The sequence below is a fragment of the Camelina sativa genome, chromosome 17 (assembly GCF_030686135.1).
Source record: "Camelina sativa cultivar CO46 ecotype springtype chromosome 17, ASM3068613v1".
Lineage (NCBI taxonomy): Eukaryota > Viridiplantae > Streptophyta > Magnoliopsida > Brassicales > Brassicaceae > Camelina > Camelina sativa.
In genome coordinates this window covers 3,169,919-3,186,845 of record NC_141896.1, presented here as the reverse complement: position 1 = coordinate 3,186,845, position 16,927 = coordinate 3,169,919, and the positions used below count along the sequence as shown (strand labels likewise).

Here is a 16,927-nt window from a genome sequence, read left to right as displayed (position 1 = left end):
TAACGAATGAAAAAAGTCTAATTCAACTTTTCCTTTCAGCTAGTACTTACTTTCTCACTGCAATTGAGATCCGAGAAGATTAATATGACCTCAACACTTGTGCATACAATTACAAACCTCGACAGAAGTATGTTGTTAAAACAATAAATCTAGCTACTCTTACTGAATGTAGCTTGGTCATTACTGTTTCAATCTAATCTAGCACACAAATCAAAACAAAGAATGTACTTTTATTATACTTACGGGAACCATTACGCTAAGGGCCTGCCTAGTCGTACGCACATTTATTTAAAAATTACTTATTAGTAAACTAAGGAAACCTTTATATGTAAGAGTTAAAACAAATGACGAACAACAATCCAAACCTTTGGCACTGGACAGATAATCATTTCAACTTTCAATTATTATATATAAACCACGCAATATAAAATTGAGCAGTCTGGACATCAACTATACTGATGTTGTTACTCGATATCAAAACTATCTAAATTAATACTTTGTAAGTGTGCGGTTGTGCAGTTTCACACAAATTCATCGATGCCATATCACATCAGATTCCGCAACATCAACATGTTTTTCATCTTATGGCCACAGAGGCGCATTGTATTCATGAATCTCGACCAAATCAGAGTCGACTTAAACAAACACAGTTCTTTTTTTTTTTTTTTTTTTTCTTTCTTTTTTTCTATATAGCTTAGACAACCCAAAAGAAGCCAGGAAAAAATTTCGTATCATGATATCAACACAAATGTTACAACGTATGATCTGATAAAATAATTTAAATACACAAAAGCCCCCAATGTCTCTCTATGATACAGAATAAAAAAGAGACGATCGACCATCCTCCAACTAATCAACCATTACCATTCTAAGAACTCATCATATCCACTCGCCAAGAAAACTATACCACAAACGAAAACGAGAAGATGATTTGAAGAAAGATATTATAGAAAAAGCAGCAGACAATGGAAATGAAAGAGAGGACACTAAAGCCCGAACAAATTAAATCTACAATTCACTACTAACCACCACCAAAACTGACTTCTCTAACCTTTCAACATCTCAATTTACACAGCCCCTGATATCTCCAAACCTCATCGTTTCTCGTCTATCGCTCATATTTTTTTCTGTACACATGAGGAACACCAGGAGGCAGATGTTACAAGTGTTTCGGGAGTGGGATGTATTTGCACGAGTGCCTCTTTGTCTGCCTCACATCCAAGCCAGAGAACCTCCTCGGTCATTTGCATTTTGTGGTCGTCCTCTGGTTGGCGTCGCTGGCCTATTTGCGTTCAGCTCCTGCCAAAAAAAAAAATGCTATGCTAAGTGCCATTTTATTCAGGTCAAACTATGGACTAAGATCCAGTAATGAAGTGAAGCGATGGGAACCTGCATCCATGTGTCTTCTATATGTCTTTCTGGTGAAGTTTCAGGCGATGAAAGTGCTGGAGGTAAAGGATGAATGAGCTTAGGAACCACTACAAGATCTCTCCCTAATACCAAGATTGCCCCAGCATTATTCGCAGTACCTGAGGTTAATATAAGAATATTAATTAAACGAAATATTTCAATCAACCATCTAATCAGGTTATGGCACTAGCTAGTGAGTCCATGCACATACCACAGTAGTTTGTAGCGGAAAAGAGTGTTATCAAATGCCCCTGAGCAAAACGCTCAAATCCATCCATCACGCATTCATGTGCACGTACAATCAACTGAAGATCATTGTTGTTGCAGAACTCCATGACACGGTCAGGCTGCAATTGCAAAGTCTTGGTGAATGAATAACATAACAGGTAAATATCAAATACAAAAGCAAGTAACACTTCCATGTGTAAGTTATTGTGAGCAAACTAGATTATATTCCTCGGTTTCAAGGAAAAAGTATATATCATATTTGGCGAGATTTATATCCGAGAACAAGTGTCTAATAATAGCCGATTTTATGAAGGAAGTACGTAATAATGAAATTTCAGACAACATTAAAAATTACTCACCCCAAAAGTCACCAATCCAGGGCCTCTAGCATTCGGCCTTAAACCTTCGACACTGTCATTTTCAGTCGGATCCGACCTAACGAATTCCAAATTAACATACTAGTCAGACTTGGACCAAAAAGATAACCAGAACAACATATAGAAGATATGGACTGACCATAATAAATCCATGAGCACGATGGATCCAGCTTCCATTGTAATTGGACGTTGAATATTTTCTATCTGCTCCACATGATTTATAGAACGACCAATACCCCCATGCATACAGATAATTTTCTTTTCGATCGATGCGGCCAGAGGTAGCCAATTGAATAAGCGATTTATTCTGTGCCACACCCAGATTCCATCACGTTCACCCTGAAAAGCAACCACGACATGAGACGGCTATACATAGAAACAAGAGATTTAGAAGCAGGATACATTACCATTCGCTCAATACACTCAATTCGGAAGCCAAAAAGCGCATTGATATCCGCAGCTTCATGGTTTCCCCGTATTAAGTGTACGTTATGCTGGTACTCAACCTGCAGTACCGAATATAGAACCTCAAAACCTCAATATTCAAGCAACTAGAACACCTCCATTAAGTCAAAACTAACATAATACGTTTATAACTACCTTTAATGCAAGCAGAAGGGAGATTGTTTCTAGACTGTGTTGACCCCGATCAACATAGTCCCCTAGGAAGAGGTAATCAATGTATCTGACAATAATACAACAGAATGAGCAATGTCTCAGCAAAAATAGAGTAGCCTAATGATGTCAGAATTTGTAACGGTGCACTTACGATATGTCTCCAGCTGTAGATGGTGAACCATATTCATCAAAAAGGCGCATAAGATCCCCAAACTGTCCATGCAGATCACCGAATATTTTGATAGGTGCTTTAAGCTGTAAAACAGTTGGTTCACTTGCGAAGATACGTTCTGCACTATCACAGAGATCAGCTATTTCATTGCAATCTAGGAAGAACTGGCGTCGAACAGGAGGCTTCCACCCACGAGGCTTCAGAAGATGAGCTATAACCTATTAAGGCATAGTTAGGTCATAGTTTCGTTAGAACTCCAAAAATAGACACCTGGCCAAATCACTGTGCGAACCCAATTGAACAAAACAGAGGATGCAAAGGAATCTTCACCAATGAGTTACCAGTGATGCAATCCAGGAAATAGTATATACCTTTAAAATACCATTTTATTGTACTTTTGATTTATTTCACAGCAACCAAACGATTATCCAATGCCACAGAAAATATTACTGTATATATTTTTCCACATGTAGGATCACAACATTTTAAAGCCCTTTATGCGGTCAAGCAAAATCTTTACCTTCTTTGGAACACTATTGATTGACATTTGTCGATCTAATAGTTTCCTTGCTGCTGTTGCACTTTCCGGTGTCCCATAACTGACACGCCGTCCCTCATTTTCAAATTGATCAATGGATAACTGTCTCACCATTCCACCCAAGGCCCCACCAGTTTCTGCAGCAACCACCACCTAATAACAAAGTGCCAGAATCATTATCAACCAAATAGCATTATTGGTGAGAATCTGGGATAAGAAATACTAGTAAATGAAGAACATGGTGTTCGAAGTACATTGCAGGACTTGATATTTTATTCAACAATTAGTGTGACACTCACGGCTCTATGATGAAGACGAATCCCTGCAGGACTAACACTCATTGATCCCATAGAATCTGGCTTGATTAGTGAAAATGAAGGTTTCCCACTAGGTGTAGCCTCTGCACCACAATCCCTATCTGAGAGTTCAACTTCACCATTGACTTGTCGTGCCTTGGCAGCAGCCAACGTTGCACTGATCGCCTCAGCTTCCGCTGCCGATGCTTCAACAAGATATTCCACACCTTTATTTGTTCTCCTACAAAGTTGTGTTGGATGGTTGTCACTAAATTCATCATTGTGTTAACAATAAAGCAGAAGATAAATCATTATTAAAGGAAGTTGGCTAACCGAGTTCCTGGAAGTAACGCATTTTCAGAGCTTATATCCGTATGCATATCACCATTTACAGGGGGTGCAACAGGACTTCCCAGCACAACAGAGCCATCGGCGGCTGACTCAGATAACTCCCTGTTCCTTTCATCTGAAAAACCATACCTTCCAGGTAATCGACCTGGTGGCGAATTTGTTGCCGCAGCTGCAGCAGCATGAGAAGCAGCATATGTTGTTTCCGCAGCAGCAAGATCTTCAGCAACCAATAAGTCATCGAGTAACACCCCTAAAGTATCAACAATGTATATAATTAAGTTGTGAACCCATAATTGCTAAAACAGATTAAAAGAGAGAGAGAACTATTTCTTTAAGAATGTAGAAATTTGCTATAACTGATATTTCTGTGATAGTCTGTCAGATTCTAACGAAAAAAAATACCTAGTTAAGAAAGTGTAGTTTTACAGTATCACTTATGCCACATTTACGGAACATTCCAACCATATATATTGGTTCATCATCATTGAGAAGCATGCACAAGAAACTGTGAAATCTAAACAACGGTGGTCTATCATAGCATCATAGGTACATTAACAAAGTTCTGCCAAGATTTTCTCTTTACCTCCACGTAAACCACCGTAGATAAATATCAAATCACCAACTGCAGCAGCAGCATGCCTACAACGCCTAGTCAGCTCTACAGAAGCATCACCACCAGCTGCATCGGCACTGTACCTGCCAGTTCTAGGAGTAGTAACAACTGATTTCGTATCACACCAAACACCTGCTGCAGTATCCAATACTGTACAAAGACAATAGATGATATAATCAAAGAACCGTGGATGGACTAAAGGCACGTTTAGTACAAAATCATTATATACAGATCTCGTCTTTACATGAGACACATTTCAACAATGGCCAACAGAAGGCTTAAGAGAGTATTTCCTCAACGAAAATCCAACAGCACAAACATCAGAGTGTTTCCTAACCTGCAACACTGGATGAGTCTTCAACCATGCGTCCACCTCCAAGTGCCCCACCGGACACATGAAGTCTTGCATTTACAAAGACCTAAATAATCCATCAAACGGTTCAATTAATCTGGTGAGGACAGAGAAGAGAACCAAAGAGAAAGAAGCATCCCATACTGCAGCGTGCTGATATCTAGAAGACGGCGAGACACCAGGGGCTATGGCCCATTCCCAACGTCCATCTCTGTGCTTCGCAAGTCCATATGCACTGGCCAGAGGCTATCAATATAAATGTAGAAAAAAATATCAATCCCCCCAATCAAGCATTCAAGATTACGGCAGTCCATTGAGTTTAAAATTTCACTTTACGAAGACTTGACAACTTTTCAAGATCATGTATAAAGAGATAACTAAAACACAAACTCTTGACTAATTTACTTAGCAGAGAAGAGGTACATCTCCGTCTGCTCTGGAACATAGAATGAAGATTGTTCATTGCACTATTAATAAATTTTTTAGCTGAGAAAAATTATTGTTCATTGCTCCATTAATAAATCTTCAATTTGCTCCGTGACAAAACTCAACCTCCATAAAAAATGACTAAATCTCACGGTCCCTTTTATATCTCACAATAAAGCAAAAGTGGATAATCTATGTCATGCCTCTATAAGTGGCTCACTGTCTATTTTCAAAGAAATAATTGGGCAAAACTGTAACAAATCTCTTCACTTACCACACTGTTTGCATCCCTTCCACCACAGAGGAGAAGAAGACCATCGGAACGCGCGCTTGCAGTTGCATACCTAGTTACAACGTACAAATAGAAAAGAAAAAGAACAATATTAGTCCAGTGCAAAGCACACAATCATATAGGAGTGTAATCAAACTTACATGCAGGGAGGTGGACCTTCCCCTTCCGGTTCCAGCTTACGCCATTCATAAGGCTTGGCAGCAGTATCCAAGGCCCATACATCAGCAAATGGGCGTTTTCCTGGTAGTTTAAAATGGAGTTAAGAAGCGGGGAGCTTTAAGAAGAATATGATGCCCTTTCAAAAGACACTGAGAATAAGCTAACGTGGAAAACTGCTTACCATCATTTCCACCAATTGCCATGAGATACCTTTGTCCTACAAGTGCCATGACATGTCCATAACGCGGTCCTGGTCCAGGACCCTGAACAACAACCCTGGATAGAGAACATAATCTTTATCAAGACACAAACTAGTAAAATGAATTTTAAACCGAGATAGCCACTAGTGGCAGGTTTATTTTCAAACCTGTGCCATCGAGGCCGTTGTTGAGTGAGATCAAGAACATGAAGGTCTTCAGCCGATAAACCAGCAGGACCAATTCCACCCTGCACCACAGATAAAATTTAGAGGCACTTTCCTAGCTGACTGAAAATGTTCATCTTAGATTGATAAGCTTACATCATACATATACATATAATTTAATAGCATCATTTTAACTCCTACCTGAATAACTACCATGGTCCCGACTGCAGTTGCAACATGTGCGGCCCTCGGGGTTGGTGGTTCTCCAAAGGGTGTAAGCCTGCAGCCACACTTCATTTAAGTAACTGGTATCCAGAAATTTTAAAAAGGCCAGGATATCATGCAGTTTTCATAATTAGGATAAAAATACACATTGTATGCTCACCTAGTCCACTTATTAGAAAGTACATCATAACAATGAACATCGGCAGTTGCACCCGCTAGCCCTGCACAGCAAAGAACACCCTAATTACTTAATACAACCAGCAAGTCTAGGAACCTTCAGAAAAAATTAAGAGCTAGAACAAAGAATATAGCAGCAAATTAACAGAATTAGTGATCTAATTTTCCACAGCAACTATAGACCCAACTGATTCCACATTAAAAAAGACTCAAAGCAATAAAATTTAAGAAAATGCTTTTAACTGACACTGCCTGGTAAATTAACAGAGATGAAGCTTTTTAGAACCAAAGTTTCTAAAGTGAGGCGAACTCAAAAGGATTGCAAGCAAAATAACCAGTTTAGATCTCAGTAATCGCTAATCTTGAGAAGGTTACAAGAGCCTCTATCAGAAAGGTTAAAACTTGAGACCCTAGTAAACTTTTTCAATCATTCAGGAGAGAACCTTGAGAGTAAGGAATGAGCCCTACAACTACAACTAGCCGAGAGATGTGAATAGAGAAAGAACTAAGACAAAATGTAGAGCGGAGACAACTCAAAAAAAAAAAAAAAGAAACAAAGTGAGGGGAAAGGAGAAGAAGGAAAAACGTACGAATGCCAGCACTTCCAGCAGAAGTAGGAGTACCGGTGCCACCACCACCACCAGAATTACCCTCAAGAGCCGTGGCACCACCAAACAAAACAAGACGAGGACCAATATAACCAGGCGTGCCTTCATCACCAACAGCAGGGACAGCGGTCAACGTGTGACCACACCTAGGACCAGGACCATCCTCTTTTTTATCCATCAAAGCATCAACAACCGAATACGTAGGCGCACACCTAGGACCAACCACTTGCCCCTGGTGCTGCTGCTCTTGTCCCACAACCGAAGCAGATTGAGAACTAGTCGGATTAGGATCCGAAGACGCTGGTGGCACCGATCCGCCTTGAGAAGGCGGTGATTGGTCATTCATCTGCGGAGAAGGAGGAGGAGACGTCTCTCTCTCCATAGGGGAAGGAGATTGGCCTCCGTCAAGACTCTGAAACTCTCGATCTTGATCGTTGTCAGCCACCATAGACGAATCATCATCCATTATTTATCAAACCTTACAGCTTCTATAAAAAAAAAAGAAACCTAACTAAGACCGATCCAGCCTAAAAAATTTCAGAGAAAAGCAAATCTCCTGATCAACATCTCTGATGTGAACTTCCCGTTCCCCCGAGAAAAATTCCGGTGAAAAAAAAAATCGAAACCCTAGGTTTGTTTCCTTCACGGGTCGGTCAGATCCTTTTGCTTTGTTTTACAACAGAAACAGTTATTTTTTTATTTTTTCTTCCTCAAAGAGAAGAAGAAAGAAAATTAAAAACGAAGAAGCGAAGCAGACATTCACAAAAATTAGGAAAACGAAATTTCTCTTTTTTTTTTTTTTTTTTTTTTTGGTTATCCTAAAAGTTTCTCTCTCCTCTTTTCTCTATAGTACAATACAACAAAAGCCTAATCAGCAGCAGTATCATCAACTATCAACAACAACAAGGTCAAGGGACGCGAAAAGAACGAGCGAAGAGAGATGAGACACGAACCAAACTCTACACCAAACGTACGAACCCCTCCTCCACTCTATTTTACTTCAGGTATAAAAGGAATATTTGTTTTTATTTATTCTTTTTTGGTAATAATGACATTATTTACCTAAAAAGAAAATTTGGTTAATGAGTCTTTTTTTAACTTTCGTTTTCACTAAATGAATGTTTTAAAAGAGTCCGAACTTAAATAAGAAACAATTTTAAGTTCAATGAAAACTCTATTTATGCCTATAACAATATTCTCATGGGCATCTCCAAGTGGCAAATACAATTCCAATTTCCACCAGATTTGAGTTGTCACTTTTCTAACCTTTTCTCTTCTTTTTCCTCCAAATAAGACTTAAATATAACATGGAAACAAAGAGACTCGACAACCGCAACAGGTTCAGTTACATTAAAAAAAAAAAACAAAAACATTTTAAGTAGCTTTAAGTTACCAACCACTATCTTTGCTCTTGATGACTGTGATCACCGCATCGTGAGAGGACCTGTGTTAGCTGGTTTCTGGAATACTTTAACAACAGGCATCCCATCTCCATCTTCTGTGTTTTGCACCCTCCATGTCCGATCTTTTTTCCTCTGTGGTTTTTTGTGCTGTTTGTGTGACGCGGTTTGCTTCTTCGCTGTCTCTTTCTTCGAAGGCTTAAGCCCATTTGCAAGATCAAACGAGCTCAGATCATCTAGCACATCATCAATACCAGGAACTTGCTCGCTCTCTGTCTCATCTCCTACTGCAGAGTCTTCTTCCGACTCTGAACCTTCGAGAATATCCCCGAGCTCTTGAGTGTCGTCTATATCTGGTTCATCACCTTGGGTCATCCCAGGTGGCATTGTATAATGTGGCAGCTTACCTCCAATGTAATCTTTCAGAATCAGCCTAGCAGCTTTCGTTTCATCAGGTAATCCACTAGAGGCAACATAGCTACGAGAAGCACAGTAACTTTTTAAAAGCTCTGCAGCATGAGGCGGGCGGGACTGACGCTCATAGGTTTTTGGTTTAGGAAGAGATATGTTGTAGACACTCTCAATGACACGACGAGGGACCTTGTCTGCCACCACCTGAATAGCTTCACGGTGCGCCGTCATCCGGTCAATCGGAAGTACACCACGAGCAATCATTTCATACCTCGAGCTTGAGAACGAAGGGAAGACTAAACCAGGGCAATCGCATAGCATAAGCTCATCAGAGATTATCAAAGTCTGGAAATGCTTTGTTTTCCCCGGGGTAGAGGTGACACCTGTTCGCTTCTGACCCACCAATGCGTTGATTGTAGAACTCTTTCCTACATTTGGGTACCCAACAAATCCAACCACGGCTTGTTCACGTTGACATTCAATAGTCCATGACTGCGATAATGCTGCTCTAGAGTTCGTTACTTTGACAATCTCTTGAGCCTCAGATTGTAATCGACTCAAGAGCTCGTCCCTGCCATATATCATAATGTCTGGATTATCTGTCTCTTGTAAGTTCTCGGGTTGTCTCCATTGCTCTTTCAAGACTTTACCTTCTAGGGTAGCTGTAGCAGCTATGGCCGACCAGAAAACAAACAGGATGTTGTTAAGGCGGAAATAGTCTGCCCATTTCTGCCTGCGGATATTTCAAAAGATAAACAATTCGATTAGAAGACAAAAGGTTGGAGGCAAAGTAGTAAGGCACAAGAAGATTGGCCAACCTGACATCAGTAGGTAAAAGGTCCGCCTTGTTAACTAGAAGCATAATTTTTTTATGCTCATCAATTTCTTGAGCATATGCCTGTGTCGCAAAAAATCTTTAAGTGAACATGAATCAGGAAAATGGTGCCAAGTGGAGTTTCAAGCTGGGAGGAAATGCACTACCTCAAGATCAGGGCAGCGGTAGAACAGAGGATCTCTAGCATCAACTACCATAACAATCTGAAAAAAGATAAGTATATATAATCAAAACTGTTTCGCCCATAAATTGAACTTATTGAGAGGGTTAATACATCACTGACAAAGACTTACCAAATCACTGCGTTCAAGCACTCGCCAAAGCTGTCTCCAGATGTCGAGGTTCTTTTCGAATGGAGTCAACACAAGCTTTTCATTTTCCTCAAGGCTAAACCAAAATACAGGAGAACAAGTAAGCATGCAAAAGTAAAATAGCAATAAGCCCTACAGAAACGTACCCATGACAAAATCAATCATAACCGTAAAAGAGAGGATATCTTGTCCGAGCTAAAAACCACTTCAAGGTGTGAGCAAGGATAACTTCCTAATCGGAAATATTGATTAGGGCGAAATATCTATAAACTCTTAACTAGTTTGGTTTTATATACGAAAAACATCTTGAACACATCTCAATACTTTATAAGTTCCGGCTTTAGCAAACACTAAACGCTACATAAATATAAACTTATACAAAACACACTATATCAATAACAACAAAACTGAGATTATGTGGAGAAAATGGATACAAGAATGAGATTTCCTCTACTCTTCTTTTTCTGACCTTCTCAGTAAGAAACAAGGACATATAATATTTGCTCAAACTACATGCCTTTTATCAAGGAAAGCATCAGACTTTACCATTTGAGAAAACTTTGTGACAGAAGCTGACTAAATTTTATCATCACCAACAAACATTTTGGTGCCAAATACTGATTTATTTAGAGTACACACACTGAAGACGCAAAATCAATAATAGGATCATTAAGATGGTGTAAAAAAAAAAAGCTAACCTGACAAGCATCCGGCGCCAATTTAGAAAAGCTTGTTTCTCATTAGCATCAAGTTCTTCCACTGACATTTCCGGTGTCCACCGAGGTCTGAAGATTTAAGAATAGAAAAAAAAAATTATACTTTGTCTCAGAGCTGTGAAACAAAAAAATAAGAGTAAATCTAAAGAGAATAAAAACCACATACCTTCGAGGTACTTGAAGACTACTGGCGTGTAAAGCCTCCTCTATCTTCTGTTGCTCTCTCCATTCTTCAGCTGCTATAACACTTGAGCTGGAATTTGTGTCTCTGTTCCAAAAAAACATTAAACAAACAGCCCAGTGAGCACCATAAGAACATCAAGACGAGGAATTAAGATGAACAAAACAATAAGATGAACATCAATCAAATTGAATCTATCGAACTTATACAAACAGATACACAAATCCCCCAAATCAATCAAAAGACACAGAAAAAAAAAAAGGAAATTAGAAGAAGAGAAGCGTACAGATTGATGGACAAAGGAGTGGAGGAGCTATGATTAATGGTGTAAAGACGCTCAGCCTCCTCGGCCTGCTCAAGGATGGCGTCGATGTCGCTAACCTCCGTAACGGATTCGAGAACTTTCTTCTGAAGATTCTTATAGTACTTGCCTTTATCTTTCGATTCCTGAATCATATGATTGTGGTGCTTCACCAGCGATCGCCCAAGCGACGTCTTTTCACTCTTCCCCATCTCTCTCTCTCGTTCTCAGCCTCTTCTTCTCAGTAAACCCTAAAAAGTCTCTAAACCCTTAAAAATGAATCCGACGGCGCCTTTGCATCAACCTTCCGATTTTTTTCCTTTTTTACAATTTTAATTTTTTTTTAAAAATAATAATAATAATTTTAATTCTAAAATAAATAAAACAAAACACGCTCATCGGAGTCGAGAGAGTAGAAACAACCGTTTCCCGGCAAAAGCTTCTTTCCGATGGAACAAACAAATCCACTTCCACTGTCGTTCGTCTTGCCAAACCCGAAAGACCTTTCCGGTCTCTCACTAGGATTTATTGACGGTAATTTCGAGGACCTTCGAGATCTGCTTCTCCGCTCTTCAAGTCTAGCGTCAAATTTAAACCACGACTGTTCTGATCTAAACGACCGTCTCATCCACCTTCGTACGGATCTCACCAAACACGCCGTTTCATGGATCTCAACCTCGCTTTCCGCTAAAGTTTCACTCGAAGATTTGAGATTTAACCTCGAGAGCCTCCTCTGTCTCCGTAAGTTTATATACCAACCAAACCCTCTTTGTTTACATTGGTGATTAAGAGATAGTAAAGTTTTCTGATTGTCTCCAATTACTTTTCATTGTAGCTACGGATTCTGTTGGAAAGCAAACGAATTGGGAGTTACAGAAACTCGTGGAAGAGCTATGTCGAATACAGAATCAGCGTAAATATTTCGGTGAGTTTGGCTCGATTTTACTAGTTCTTGAACATCATTAAGAGCTAAACTAATATAGGAAAGATTCGATTTTTTTTTTATTCAGTGACTGCGTTAAAGTTGGAAAGTCTGGTTGGAGATCTTGAAGATTCAGTGTTTCATCCTATAAGAAGCCACAAAGGAAGTACGCTTCAAGTAAAGCTTTTTTGATCCACAAGTTGTGAGTACTATATATGAAGTTGTGGTTTGCTAAATTTGAAAGATTTAAACTTTTTTTATCTTTTTAAATGCAGGATCTTGCAGTTAAGCATAAGAGGTTCAGTCATGCTATTAAGACCATGAATGAGATTGAACTAATGCTTGGTGATGTTACAAGGCATCACTCACAGTGGCGCCACCTTGTGGAGTCTGTTGATAGTAGAGCAGATAAAAGTTTGTCAGTTATACGCCCTGAGGTTATCGCAGAGCACAGAGCTTTTCTTTCATCTCTTGGCTGGCCACCGAAACTGGCAACATCTAAAGTCGAGCATGGAGAGGTTGCTACTATCCCTAATCCTTTACTCTTGATGCAAGGAGATCAAAAGGAGTCTTATTCCCAAAGCTTTCTACTCCTCTGTGGTTTACAGCAGCTTAATACCAAGAAGGAAAAAAGGAAGAAGCTTCATATGCCCAAAGAAGATAGTAATGTTGGACTTTGGGCAACTGATGAATTGGTGAAACCGGTTGCATCTCGGATGGAGTATCATTTCATGCAATGGGCTGAACAACCTGAGTTTATTTTTGAACTTGTCTACAAAGTTACAAGAGACTTTGCTGATGGTGTGGATGATTTCTTACAGCCTTTGATTGACAGAGCTATGTTAGTAAGCTGTAGTGCTAAAGAAGCTTGGGTTTCAGCGATGGTCCAGATGCTATCTGGCTTCTTAGAGAAAAAGGTTTTTCCTAAGCTTGTAGATACGTTCAAGGAGAAGCACATGAAATCTGAAGCTATATCATCGTGGTTCCACCTTGTCGATCAGATGGTTACATTTGATAAACGAATGCAGTCATTTGTGAATTCAGATACTTGTCTTTCTTATGAAGGCTCTTCAACAGCGTTTTCTCAAGATATATCAGTAATGGGACTATTTTGTAAGAAACCTGAGTGGCTCAAGACCTGGGGGAAGATTGAACTAAAGGATGCTTATAGGAAAACTAAAGAGGATATCAAGAATGAGAGAGCTTGGTTAGTTGATAGTGAAAGAACTAGACTTGGTAATGAATCTACCTCACGGTCTGCAAAGTATGTTCTATCCACAAGAGAGGATTATAAAGCGCCAATTGTAGCAGACTCTTTTCTTAATAGGACTTGGAGGTTGATAGACCATGGTCTATCTCTACCAGCCATTCTGCCAAGGATCCAATTTATAAGAGCTACTGCCACCAAATTTCTCTGGTGTATATTCAAATTTATGTTACTGGAGTTCAAGAAGATTGATCTCTCCTACTATAGCTTGTTTGAGGATACACTGATACAAGCCTGTGGACCGATTAATGCCGCTCGGTATCTTGAATCAAAGCTACGAGAATGGAGTGATGATTTGGTTTTTGTGGAGATGTGGGCTGCGGAAAGCAGTGCCAAAGTTGATAGAAAACCTGAAGCTTCCTGCCAAGGCTGCTTTTTTGGGGAAGAACTGAAAGGCCTTGTTGAGTTGGAAACCAATTGGCTTATGGAAATTATAACAGTTTTTCTCCAGCAATTCGACAGTCTTTGCAGTGACAACTTCAATATCAATACGGTTTTATGGGAAGAAAACGTCATTACTGGTTCCAGCAATTTAACAGTGTCTCAGGGTGTTGCAGAAGCATTGGACAATTTAAGAAGGCATCTATGTGTTCTTCAGCTAAACATGAACCCGAAAGACTTCTTGGACTTGTGGAGGAATCTCGCGGAAGGGATTGACCATTATGTATATCGTAAATTTTGCTCAGGAGAACCTGTCTTACGGAGAAAAAGGTTTGATAGGTTCGAGGTTGACGCAGAGGCACTTCTCACAGTGCTTCAACCTTATTGTGTACGTCCTGCTGCATTTTTCCCTCGGGTGCGAGAGATTCTTAGGCTGTTGAGGATGCATGAGGAAGAGAAGGCACGATTGAGAGGAGCTCTAAGTCGAAACGGTGGAAACAACTGTTTAAAGTTGTTTGGTATTTCTAACTTGTCTGCACAACTTGTAGAACAATTTTGTAGATGTTACTAGTCATGGAATGGCATTTTGTAAAGTTGCATCGGTGATTCAGTACATGGTCAAGAATATGAGAATTGCAACAGAATTTTGGATAAAACGAAAACCAGCAACGGTGTTAGAAATAATACAACCATGATTTTGATTCTGTCAAAGTTACATATCCATGATTTAAAGATTAACTACAACAAAAATGGATGAAACTAAAAGAATGAGAAGAGATAATCATGTACTTGATGTTTCTAGAGAATGAAAAGTAAAGTGAAGAATCAAGAGAACTCTTGGATTAAGGGCTCATAGAACAGTCTGTATGCGTCCATGACTTCTAAATACCACATGGCTTCACGATCTGGGCTTCCAGACAGCCCAACCATCTTATGAACCTGGTTTTAGTTAGAAACAACAATGTGAATGAGTTAGTAACAATCAAAGCATTCCATGTAAATGCAGGACAAGTGATGGTTGTTGATTCTTGAGATACTCTCACTTAACATCCCAAGAGAAGATGAAAATCCTAGTTCCTACTGATGATATGACTCCTAGTTCAACCTAGATATAGCACCACAAGTTTGTTACTAACACAGTCAAACTCAAGTTATGGTTTAAGTCCCCTAAGCTTGTGCCAGCCTAATGTTGTGATCATAACAACTAAAATGCTCACTTGACTTAACTCTCGTCTGTGGCAATTAGTACAAACCACAAATTTGACTTATCTGCAAACTCTAGCCAAAGTAGAACCACACTGGACTGATCAAAATGTGCATATGAGGATGAAAGAGTAACCTTAAGTAAAGGTATCTCCCCAGTACGGAAATGGTATACACCAACAACCATCACGTACATTCCTGATTTCCATTGACGGAGGGCGAATTCGCTCGTGAGGCCGAGCTCGACGAGTCCGGTTCCATCATCAAGGATCGTACGGTCATCTCCACCGCCGGAGACGGAGACCAAAACGCCCTGCAACGATACAATCGAGTGTCATCGATACGGGAGTTAATGAAATTGAGAGAATGAAAAAGATAGATCGGAAACCTGAAACCAAGCACGTTGAAAAAGAACACCGCCTAGGGCGGTGGCGTTCTGAGAAGACGTCGGTTTAGCGTCCCGGAGCTGGGAGCAAAGCATCTTCACCGCCGCTAAGCTGTAGTCCATTTTTACCCGCCGACCCGACTCGGCTGATCAAATTTACTAATGTTATTGACCACGATTTCGATTCCCGGACCATACCGAACCGAACAATTGATATCGGTACAGTAATTTAAATTTTTTGGTACAGCTTGGAATAAAAACTAAAGAATAAATCTTATCCAAGAAAGCAAAGGTAGACCCACAATATCTAAGAGAATAATGACGTGTCACAAAGCTATTGATTGATAACACATCCTAGATATCTCTCTCTCTGCCTCTGTCCACAAAACTCAAATCTATTTCTTGTGTTTTACTTAAGATCAGTTTGGGAGAAAGAAGCGCAGAACAAAAGTCGAAAAATGGCAGCAACATTTGCAACCCCATCGACGGTGATAGGCCTCGGAGGATCATCCATCACCACCAAATCCTTCTCTTCATGTAAATCTCTCTTTGTCTTTTTTTTGGATAATATGAATCAAACATATTTATATGATATTAACTGTAGTTTCTCATGATGTTTATTAGCCTTTCTGAAACCAACATTGAGCGCCAAGAACCCTCTGAGACTCGCCGGTGCATCCGGAGGAAGAGTCACTTGGTATGTTACTCTTTCTATGTTCTGTTTTCTATAAGTACCAACAAGATCCTTTTGAAGTTGTTTTTTTTTAAACTAGTTTGTTTGTATCATAAATGCAAATAGCTTTGAGAGGAACTGGTTGAGGAGAGACTTGAACGTGGTAGGATTTGGGCTGATCGGATGGCTAGCTCCGTCGAGTATCCCGGCGATAAACGGGAAGAGCCTGACTGGTCTCTTCTTTGACAGCATCGGAACTGAGCTCGCTCACTTCCCAACTCCTCCTGCTCTCACTTCACAGTTCTGGTTGTGGTTGGTTACCTGGCACTTAGGCCTCTTCCTCTGCCTCACTTTCGGACAAATCGGATTCAAGGGCAGGACCGATAATTACTTCTAAGCTTAATAAATCATTTACTCTTCCCATCTTTGTACTATATGTCCTTTCTTCTCTTGGTGGTTATGTGTAATATTATTACTATTAATCAAAACGACGCTTTCTTTGCTATATCTCTCTGATGTTTCTTTCAATATCACCAAGTGATTTTTTCATGATCTTGATTCTAGATGATTGGATACTACTCCAAAACGAGAATAACTCTCTTCATGTTTTTATGTTTCTTGACTCTCTCACAAGCATATAAACATTTTTTTACATTGCTAATGATCTCAAAACTTTTAACAAGTGAAAGTTTTTAATCTCTTCTCTTTTCTCACTGTTTTACTATATGAATATTC

General features: G+C 39.7%; 5 protein-coding genes across 11 annotated transcripts in view; 2 read left to right on the top strand and 3 right to left on the bottom strand.

The window, feature by feature from the left end:
• Positions 1-16,697, top strand: part of LOC104755018 (photosystem I subunit O) — a 34,557-nt gene extending 17,860 nt beyond the window's left edge. Inside the window, exons 1-4 of one of the 2 annotated variants that reach the window (XM_087494781.1) lie at positions 10,973-10,996; positions 15,878-16,056; positions 16,144-16,216; positions 16,319-16,697. In XM_087494781.1, the coding sequence (XP_087350907.1) occupies positions 15,978-16,056; positions 16,144-16,216; positions 16,319-16,589 (423 nt within the window). In that variant the 5' untranslated portion in view covers positions 10,973-10,996; positions 15,878-15,977 and the 3' untranslated portion in view covers positions 16,590-16,697. Of the gene's footprint in view, positions 1-10,972; positions 10,997-15,877; positions 16,057-16,143; positions 16,217-16,318 lie in introns of those variants that run through there. The other variant, XM_087494780.1, reaches the window with a different exon arrangement.
• On the bottom strand, positions 711-8,208 carry LOC104755022 (serine/threonine-protein phosphatase BSL2). 2 transcript variants are annotated; one of them, XR_015586591.1, is made up of 22 exons: positions 7,189-8,208; positions 6,582-6,642; positions 6,398-6,476; positions 6,200-6,279; positions 6,014-6,108; positions 5,814-5,913; positions 5,656-5,725; positions 5,100-5,201; positions 4,941-5,022; positions 4,574-4,753; positions 3,973-4,240; positions 3,643-3,880; positions 3,326-3,496; positions 2,785-3,023; positions 2,616-2,700; positions 2,423-2,521; positions 2,155-2,354; positions 1,998-2,073; positions 1,622-1,757; positions 1,390-1,529; positions 1,052-1,299; positions 711-901 (listed from the first exon to the last, which is right to left on the bottom strand). XR_015586591.1 is itself a non-coding variant. In XM_087494774.1 (21 exons), exons 1-21 carry the CDS (start codon positions 7,670-7,672, stop codon positions 1,213-1,215), a joined length of 3,072 nt encoding a protein of 1,023 aa, XP_087350900.1. In that variant the 5' UTR covers positions 7,673-8,208; the 3' UTR covers positions 711-1,212. The 2 variants fall into 2 exon arrangements, 1 of the variants encoding a protein (XP_087350900.1); XM_087494774.1 differs by having other exon boundaries at positions 711-1,299.
• LOC104755020 (GTPase LSG1-2) lies at positions 8,464-12,083 on the bottom strand. Its single transcript, XM_010477336.2, has 7 exons — positions 11,347-12,083; positions 11,046-11,147; positions 10,862-10,948; positions 10,146-10,239; positions 9,999-10,055; positions 9,836-9,915; positions 8,464-9,750 (listed from the first exon to the last, which is right to left on the bottom strand). The coding sequence occupies exons 1-7, from the start codon at positions 11,571-11,573 to the stop codon at positions 8,631-8,633; spliced, it is 1,767 nt and encodes a 588-aa protein (XP_010475638.1). The 5' UTR covers positions 11,574-12,083; the 3' UTR covers positions 8,464-8,630.
• Positions 11,719-14,587, top strand: LOC104755021 (RINT1-like protein MAG2L). Of its 4 annotated transcripts, XM_087494775.1 has the most exons (5): positions 11,811-12,102; positions 12,197-12,286; positions 12,372-12,460; positions 12,559-12,801; positions 12,892-14,587. In XM_087494775.1, exons 1-5 carry the CDS (start codon positions 11,811-11,813, stop codon positions 14,500-14,502), a joined length of 2,325 nt encoding a protein of 774 aa, XP_087350901.1. In that variant the 3' UTR covers positions 14,503-14,587. The 4 variants fall into 4 exon arrangements, with proteins under 4 accessions (XP_010475639.2, XP_087350901.1, XP_087350902.1 ...); XM_010477337.3 differs by having other exon boundaries at positions 11,719-12,102; positions 12,559-14,587; XM_087494776.1 differs by having other exon boundaries at positions 11,963-12,102; positions 12,372-12,485; positions 12,559-14,587.
• Positions 14,576-15,767, bottom strand: LOC104755019 (uncharacterized). Of its 2 annotated transcripts, none has more exons than XM_010477335.3 (3): positions 15,523-15,767; positions 15,271-15,447; positions 14,576-14,870 (listed from the first exon to the last, which is right to left on the bottom strand). In XM_010477335.3, the coding sequence occupies exons 1-3, from the start codon at positions 15,640-15,642 to the stop codon at positions 14,757-14,759; spliced, it is 411 nt and encodes a 136-aa protein (XP_010475637.1). In that variant the 5' UTR covers positions 15,643-15,767; the 3' UTR covers positions 14,576-14,756. The 2 variants fall into 2 exon arrangements, with proteins under 2 accessions (XP_010475637.1, XP_087350908.1); XM_087494782.1 differs by having other exon boundaries at positions 15,329-15,447; positions 15,523-15,743.
• Positions 16,698-16,927: the final 230 nt, after the last annotated feature.

Excerpts from the sequence above, each read along its gene's own strand:
- LOC104755022 (XM_087494774.1), bottom strand. The coding sequence starts at position 7,672 with ATGGATGATGATTCGTCTATGGTGGCTGACAACGATCAAGATCGAGAG. Across the intron at positions 5,023-5,099 it reads CTAGATATCAGCACGCTGCA|GTCTTTGTAAATGCAAGACT; the intron begins GTATGGGATGCT and ends TGGATTATTTAG. Across the intron at positions 1,300-1,389 it reads TAGAAGACACATGGATGCAG|GAGCTGAACGCAAATAGGCC; the intron begins GTTCCCATCGCT and ends TTTTTTTGGCAG.
- LOC104755020 (XM_010477336.2), bottom strand. The coding sequence starts at position 11,573 with ATGGGGAAGAGTGAAAAGACGTCGCTTGGGCGATCGCTGGTGAAGCAC. Across the intron at positions 9,916-9,998 it reads ACCGCTGCCCTGATCTTGAG|GCATATGCTCAAGAAATTGA; the intron begins GTAGTGCATTTC and ends TTTGCGACACAG. Across the intron at positions 9,751-9,835 it reads CTTTTACCTACTGATGTCAG|GCAGAAATGGGCAGACTATT; the intron begins GTTGGCCAATCT and ends AAATATCCGCAG.
- LOC104755021 (XM_010477337.3), top strand. The coding sequence starts at position 11,811 with ATGGAACAAACAAATCCACTTCCACTGTCGTTCGTCTTGCCAAACCCG. Across the intron at positions 12,287-12,371 it reads GAATCAGCGTAAATATTTCG|TGACTGCGTTAAAGTTGGAA; the intron begins GTGAGTTTGGCT and ends TTTTTTATTCAG. Across the intron at positions 12,461-12,558 it reads ACAAAGGAAGTACGCTTCAA|GATCTTGCAGTTAAGCATAA; the intron begins GTAAAGCTTTTT and ends TTTTAAATGCAG.
- LOC104755019 (XM_010477335.3), bottom strand. The coding sequence starts at position 15,642 with ATGGACTACAGCTTAGCGGCGGTGAAGATGCTTTGCTCCCAGCTCCGG. Across the intron at positions 15,448-15,522 it reads TTCAACGTGCTTGGTTTCAG|GGCGTTTTGGTCTCCGTCTC; the intron begins GTTTCCGATCTA and ends GTATCGTTGCAG. Across the intron at positions 14,871-15,270 it reads GGGAGATACCTTTACTTAAG|GTTCATAAGATGGTTGGGCT; the intron begins GTTACTCTTTCA and ends AACTAAAACCAG.